At 43.2% G+C, this 8,143-nt stretch overlaps 1 protein-coding gene across 1 annotated transcript; it reads right to left on the bottom strand.

Moving 5' to 3' along the window:
- Positions 1–2,550: 2,550 nt before the first annotated feature.
- Positions 2,551–4,014, bottom strand: LOC141655455 (uncharacterized). Its single transcript, XM_074462535.1, has one exon. It carries the CDS (start codon positions 4,012–4,014, stop codon positions 2,551–2,553), a length of 1,464 nt encoding a protein of 487 aa, XP_074318636.1.
- Between the last annotated feature and the right edge of the window lie 4,129 nt (positions 4,015–8,143).

Raw genomic sequence — 8,143 nt, 5'->3', positions numbered from 1 at the left:
TATTGATTATTTTTTTTTTTTGAAGAAAAATGCCTAAAGGCATTACTCAATTAATAAACGATCAACCATAACAGCAGTGTTCGCAGAAGGTGGAAGACCATCCTCCCATACAACCTTTCCTACTACTCGTGGAACGCAATGAGCTAACTCATGAGCTACACAATTATTGACGCGACTTACATAAGACCAAATAACAGACTCAAAACTAAGGCTAAAAGCAAGAATATCCTCTAATAATTGATGAAACATGCATCGACCCATCTTTTTATCTCGAATAGCTTCTATCACCGGCAAGCAGTCACTTTCAATCTCCACCTTACGGAGTCCACGCGCAGCTGCTTCTTCAAGGCCATCCAAAATCGCGGTCGCTTCTGCTAACTGAACCTCCCAATTCTGGTCTCGGTTAGTCGACACACCCCACAGCACTTCGCCCATTCCATCCCGACATACCACACCCGTGCTAACTTGTTCACCCTCTTTCACACCCGCATCTACATTTATTTTGACAAAGCCCACCCTCGCCGGTCTCCATCCCGTTCCATCCTCACTCATAGAACCTCCCTGCTTGTCTCGCCTCTTCACTATTCTCTCTCCCTCATACTCCCCGACACCTTCCAGGGCTACATCTTTCGCCCGTCTCACTACCTCCTCCGGAGTCACCTCCGCATTATCGAAGATCACCTTGTTACGATGTTCCCAGATCGCCCAACATCCTATCATTAACAAAGCGCCCTCCTCTCTGCACATATTCCTCCAACACCCCTCCACCCATGCTTTCACATCCTCACCCATCACGTCGATCATCTCCCTCAGACCCAAACCATCCCATACCCATTTAGCCACCCTGCAGTCACGAAATAAATGCAGACTCGACTCAACATTTAAATGACAAAGAGAGCAAAGAGAGTACTCACCTCCAACCCGGGCTGCTATGTTGGCTCTTGTTGCGAGTGCTTCACTACATAGTTGCCAGAAGAAGAGTTTCACACGGGGCCAAACCGAAAAGTTCCAGAGCCGATTCCACAACCATCTCCCTCTAGTCCAGTCCGACCCACTCGCCATGTCGCCCACATCACCAACCAGCATTTTATACGCGCTCCGGACCGTATACAACCCATCCTTTTCTAACCCCCAGTACCAAATATCGGGAGGTCTATTCGAGCTTATACGGATGTCCTGAACTCGCTCTACTTCGAAAGGAATAAGTAGCTGATTTAGTTTGTCCCCATCCCATCCATTGGTATTCGGCATCATCAGCTCATTGACCGTCAGATCCTCTAAGCCGTGTGGGCACGGAGATATAATGCGTCCCGTACTCGTTGTTGGCAGCCACGAATGACCCCACACCCTTGTCGTACATCCATCCCCAATACGTCTCTTCATCCAACGCTTCAATACCTCCCTCGCGTCCAGAATACCACGCCAGGTATAGCTAGGATTATGGCCTAAGCCGGCTGCCATAAAATCATTCTCGGGGAAGTACTTCGCTCTCATTAAACGGGTCCATAAGCTAGTTGGGTTAGTTAATAAGCGCCACGCCTGTTTGCCAAGAAGAGCAAGGTTGAATTGTCTGAAATCCCGGAAGCCCAAACCTCCTACCCCCTTAGGCCGTGCCATCCTTTGCCATGACACCCAGTGTATGCCTCGTTTACTCTCGTCGTGACCCCACCAGAAACGTGCTACAAGAGCTCTCAGTTCATCACAAAAGTTTGCCGGAATTTTAAACACACTCATCACATAGGTAGGGAGTGAATTGGCCACAGCCTTTATAAGAACCTCCTTACCAGCCCTAGACAAAATTTTCCGCGCCAACCTTGTAATCTCTTACTGAGTTTGTCTCTGATAATATCAGTAAGCACCTTTTTTGAGCGACCCACTACTGTCGGGAGTCCAAGATAACGAGCATGTTCAGCAACCTCCTCCACCCCTAATCTAGCCGCCACAGCTTCCCTCTGACTGCTAATGACCCCTTTACTAAAAACAACAGTTGTTTTCTCCAAGCTCACAAGTTGCCCGGAAGCAGCTTCATATCGTCTCAGAATATCATTCACGGCATCAGCTTCCTGTAACGTTGCCTTAACAAAGAATATGCTATCGTCAGCGAAGAGGAGATGGGAAATAACCGGAGCTGCAGCAGTAACCCGGATTCCATGCAACACTTGGTCTTCAATCGCCCTTCGTAACATATTCGACAACGCCTCAGCACATAGGAGAAACAAATACGGGGACAACGGGTCGCCTTGGCGTAAACCACGACTAGGCCGAAACTCAGGCGAAGGGGTTCCATTGATCAGGACAGCAAAGGTAACGGTAGTAACACAAGACATAACCCGTTGAATCCAATTTGTATCGAAGCCCATTGTCACCAGCACCCTCCGCAGGAAACTCCACTCGACCCTATCATAGGCCTTCGCCATATCAAGTTTCAGTGCCATATACCCATTTGTCTGTCTGTTGCTCTTCATAAAATGGAACATTTCAAATGCCGTAAGGATATTGTCCGTTATTAGCCGGCCAGGAGTGAAAGCGCTCTGGTTTTCTGATACAATTTCACCGACAAAACATCTTCAATCGATTTGCCAGAACTTTCGACACTAATTTGTAAGCCACGTTACAAAGACTAATGGGTCGAAAGTCCCTCATTTTGTCCGGCGCCTTCTTCTTCGGTATAAGAACAATATTGGTCTTGTTTAACCGTCCCGGATTCGCATTTCCACGCAGGATTTCCAGCACCGAGGTAACAACCTGTGGACCAATTTCGTGCCAGTAGGACTGAAAGAAGAGACCGTTCATACCATCCGGACCCGGGGCTTTAAGGGGATGCATCTGATTAAGAGCTTCCACTACTTCCTCCTCACGATATTCCATGCGCAGTAAAGAGTTCATTCTGTCCGTGACCCTTCCTTCCAATCCCACAAGAACATCATCAAAATTTGATGGCTCAGCTGTCTGAAATAGCTCCTCAAAATAATCCACTGCTATTCTCGTAACCTTCTCGTCCCCAATACCCTCGCACCCTGCATCATCAATCAGACGGGATATAAAATTCTTCCGCTTTCTTTCCCCGGCCTTAGAGTGGAAAAATTTTGTGTTCCGGTCCCCATCTCTAAGCCATAGAGCTCGAGAACGCTGCCTCCAGTATTGTTCTTCTTGTTTATATAGCGCTGCAATTTCCGCAATAAGTTTCCTTCGTTTTTGAACCGCGGCTTCGGACCTATCACCTTCATTTAATCGAGTCAATTGTCTGCGTTTTATTCCCAAGGCCCGATTAATTTTGCCAATACTTATTTTTTTCCACGCTAGAAGCTCCTTCCCGCAAGCCTGGATCGTGTTCACCAAATCTCCCTGCCCCATTATCACCCCTCGACTCACAGCCTCTTCACACCCCTCTTCCCCAACCCAAACTTGCTCAAAACGGAACCTGCTCCTCGTTTTCCCTCCTATCTCGCGTCTATCAAAGGTCAGCCTCAGTGGAGAGTGGTCCGACCATTCCCTATCAAGATGATAATTCTTCGCATAAGGAAAAATGTCAAGCCACGCCTCGTTGCACATAGCACGATCAAGCATACATTGCCTATTATTTTCTCCAGCTTGACCATTATCATAAGTAAAGGCATAACCCTCCCAAACTACGTCTCTCAATCCACAGAAATCAACAGCTGCTTGGAAGTTATTCATCTGCCACTGCGCCCGACTACCCCCTTTCATCTCTGTAGAAAACAAAATTTCATTAAAATCTCCAATGCAAAGCCATGGTAACGAGGATTGTCCGTTCAGCAGTCGGAGCAAATCCCAAGAAAGATGTCTGTCAGTCACTGCAGGCCATCCATAAAAACCCGTTACTCTCCATTCTTTCTCTCCATCACGAATATGAAAGTCCATGTGGTGTATAGAAGCCGACACAAAAGAACAATCAACATCCTTCCTCCACATAAAAGCGAGACCTCCCGACCTCCCAGCACTATCCACATCGATTCCATAATACCCATCAAGTTTCTCCCTAACCCTCCTCATTTCACGACTACAAAGTTTCGTCTCGCTAAGAAAAATCATGGCCGGGGCTTCCCTACGAACAAGAGTTCGTAGGGCATTCACCGTGTCGGGGTTGCCCAAGCCCCGACAGTTGAGACTTAGAAGACTCATTGGGCCTGGCGGGGTTGAGTACCCTCAACCTCCGCCTCAGGTATTAAGACGCCCCCGTCTGGATTAACTTTACAACGTTTTCCCCCAGCCACTTCAGCCTCCTCCACCCTCCCCCGCTTTCCTCCACTGATACACATCTCCGTAACCCCACTCGTCACCCCTCCCCCAACACGAGCCTGCTTCTTCCACTCTCTCCTTCTACCACCCATACCCCCATTACGGCCATCCTCCTCCCGAGCCCCCGCTGCATTCAGCTTCTGTACCTCTTCATCATCCCCATTTGGTACCATAAGAACATCCCCCATATCCCCCTCAACCGCAGACACCCCCTCACCAAAAGTTACATTCCCATTCCCCGTCCCTTCCTCTATTTCTACACCTCTTCTGTCTCCATCCTCACTAGCCACATCGTTCAAATGCGACACCACCACAACCTGCTCCCTACTCTCCCTAACCCCAGCTTGCTCATTTTTCCTCGAGATATCTGCTCCCTTCTTCATTTTTAAATTCAACGCAATAGCTTGGAGACGTTCAATCATCAAAGAAATGTCATTCTCAGCTTCCTTCTTCCCCTCTTCCTCAAACACAGTATTCAAATTCCTTCTTGCCTTCCCCGTACCCTCGCTTGACGTCTTCGTAATTTTCTAAGGAGAAGCTCTTAGCCATTCCCCAAAAGGTAACTCGTCATCCTCATAGGGGCCTTGCTCACAGTCTTTCTCTCCGTGCCCCATTACTCCACATCCATAGCAGAATATCGGCAACCTCTCATATTTCACATCAAATCGCACAATTTTATTGTCTCTCATTGTAATAGGAATAGTGGCTTGCAGCGGCTGCCGAACATCACGGATAATACGAACACGTATTGCCCTATTAAGCTCACAATTCGGACCAGCATCGGCCTCCAGAAAAGTTCCCAAAGACGCCCCAATCCGCCTTAAATTTGCTTCACTTGATCTCCCCGAGAGGGGAAGGTCATAGACTCTCGACCAAATAGGAAAGTGATAGAGAGGTACATCCGTGACCTTACCTGATTCATTCGGTTCATTAAAGCACCAGACGAACTTCTCGAAATGCCATGGTTGGCCCTCCAAGACTCTCGCTTTATCCCGTTCTCCGTCGAAACGAAATACAAAGGTCTTCTCTTTGGCATCCACCACATTCCCAGTAATAGGTTTCATCGGATTCCATAATCGTACCATTGTGTCGATAGCCGCTCTCACATTAATCGGCCTCGACGCCCACAACTTCGCAACCAGCAGAAATTTCCCACGAGATTCATCCGGCTCTTCCTCCCAAACAAACCCCCCACGATCATCCCTAGCCCCTTCGGCATCGTAGTACATCGGCCCCTTTCCCTTTCGGTTGGCATCCCGTGTGTTGCTCATCAACTGTACCTGCATAAGAAACAAACAGCAAAAAAGCGAAACAAAGCCCTAACTCACGATCGAAATCTTGAGATAAGCCCCGAGCAAGAGGAGAAACCCTAAGAGCGTTAGACAATCTTTATATGCGTTAAATTATAATAATAATTATAAATTTTTTATTCTTATTATTGATTATTAATGTTTCATCAGTGAGTTATTTTTATTTTGGGTAGATGGGTTCTACGATTATGATTATTAAAGATACGGTCATGTACCTTACGAGGAGAATTGCTACTATCAGGAGTCTGTTTTTATTATGGTTGTTAAATGGATTGAAATAACATAAGCGACTTTCGGTAAATGAATTGTTGGACAAATCAGAGAGATGTACTTTGTGTCATGATGGAGTATAATTGAATGATACGTGTATTAGCAATAGTAAGTGTAGTTTGATGATAATGGTGAAGGAATAACGAAACTATGATGATGGCTAGCATACTAAGATTGGTATGTATTTTGAATGGAGTACTATCACTAAGATGCTTGTATTCTAATTTTGGTCTGTTTTTCCTTTGATCTTGACTTGTGGGTGAGTAGCTCGGAATTTTACTTCGAGTGTTGAGCAGTTCTTTAAAAAGAACTTTTGACAATATGGATATTGAAATTGAGATGAATATTGGTTACTGGTATTGAGTTATAAGTTATGGAGCCTGTGAGCCAAGTTATGTTTACGGTCCAGAGTGACCATGGTTATTGAGTTATTTGAGTTTGAAATCGATATTGAGATGAAAGTTTTGTTTCGCGGTCTTATCCGCCAATTCACTCACCCCTTGTCCTTGTCTTAGGTTCGACGATGAGAATACGATATCTGGTTACTATGAAGTACTATATTATGAAACGGAGTAATGAGTGAGACGGAGTAATGAGCTGAGATTTTGTTTAATTATGGTGGCGAGAAATAAGTGTTGAATTAATGGAATAGTATGGAGTAGGTTTGAGTTTGAGATTAGTTGATGGGGAGTGTTTTTATTATTCTCTATGTTTATTTTTATTCTTACATGTCTGTGTTTCCACGGCATGACCAAAATTACGCTGTTTATATTGAGGTATTATCTGTTACTCAACTTTCCGGCTGACGTGTTTTCTCCCTTCGGAGCTACTCGTCATGGGGGTAGTTCCTTTCTGTCTTCTGGTTTTGCTTTCAGGTCTTCCGCTGCTGTTCAAAAGGATTTTTATTTCAAGAGAAGATTTTTACTTAAGACTTTGGTTCCATTTTGTATTCTTTTATTTTTAAAAGGGATTGTAAGAAGAGACTTTGTATATTAATTATAATATCCTTGTATTTCGGCGAGTTTTAAATGTAAAGAATGTTTTTATTTTAGCCGAAAATCAGGGGTGTTACATTAGCGTAATGAATTAATCCCGCAGCAAAAGCATGTGGATTCAATTTCTACATGTTCAATACTTTTGACCTTGTCAAGATTCATACTAACCTTAGAATATTCATTTAACGCTAATATATTCTTAGAACTATCTTTATAGGTCTGGATACCTTAGAGATGTATTATTCTTCTCCTAAGTCTTCCATCATTCACAATGATCAATATGTCCCTTACACATAAGATTAGTTACACCATATTACACCCATTAAACTCCATGTATAAACATAACTACTCCACAATTCTTAGAAAAGTTTATCACATGATCAAAACATATAATTCAACTCCTTTACATCTACTTAAGACTTCTTCTTGAGTTTTCAACCTGCCTTAGGATAGTTGCTGTTTTTTTAAAAAACTCATACAAGATGATTTTTAAATCCAACTATAAAATCCAAATTTTAATGAAGCGTTGTTGTTGCGTGCAAAACCCTTTGCCACCAACCAACCAAGCTAAATAAACATTTTCATGTTTATGCTCATTTAGGACTTTTGCGGAGTTGAAACTAGATAAAGCATCTTAATAAGTTACCGGTTTGTTACTTTTAAAAATAACATGACTCTTGTCCACTTTAGATTTCGAAGAAATCATTACTGATTTTGACCAAGAAGGAACATCTTCCTACGCCTTATTCTCAGTTTGTGGCTCTTGAACATTTTCTTTCACTCTGTCTTTAAGAAATAATCCTCATTTCTTAATAGACAGCATCACGAACCACAAACCCTTTGATCTCGTGATCATGTAGTAAGAGAGAGCACATGTTTACTATCGAAACAAACTACAATTTAGGTACCATGCCTAACCATATCTTATATGAAAAGTAGATGATTGCTTTAACCATGTTTTATTTTAGTGGAAAATTTAAATGCCAGACAAATTTTATAACAGAAACTACCTCCAACTATAATGTAAACATTGAATCATATCATAATGAAAGTGAACTTGTGATACCATATCACACTCTTTTTAATGCAGATAAAAGTCATCACTTTATGTTTTCCCATTTTAACAAAGTACTAATACTTTGGTTTTATAATCTGTAGGTTTTGATACCTTTTAAACATTCATTGAACTTATTAAAGAATTTCTCTTCTTACCTCATTAAGTGGATACCTAGTATCAACCTAGTTCGTTGGTAAAAGAGATGAAGAAGTAATAACCTTTTCTGATTAAAATTATATTCGACCATACAC

The sequence above is a fragment of the Silene latifolia genome, chromosome 5 (assembly GCF_048544455.1).
Source record: "Silene latifolia isolate original U9 population chromosome 5, ASM4854445v1, whole genome shotgun sequence".
NCBI classification, from domain to species: domain Eukaryota; kingdom Viridiplantae; phylum Streptophyta; class Magnoliopsida; order Caryophyllales; family Caryophyllaceae; genus Silene; species Silene latifolia.
This window is presented reverse-complemented; position numbering and strand designations above follow the sequence as displayed.

Bases quoted from the DNA above. Each gene is read 5' to 3' on its own strand.
- LOC141655455 (XM_074462535.1), bottom strand. From the start codon at position 4,014: ATGAGGAGGGTTAGGGAGAAACTTGATGGGTATTATGGAATCGATGTG.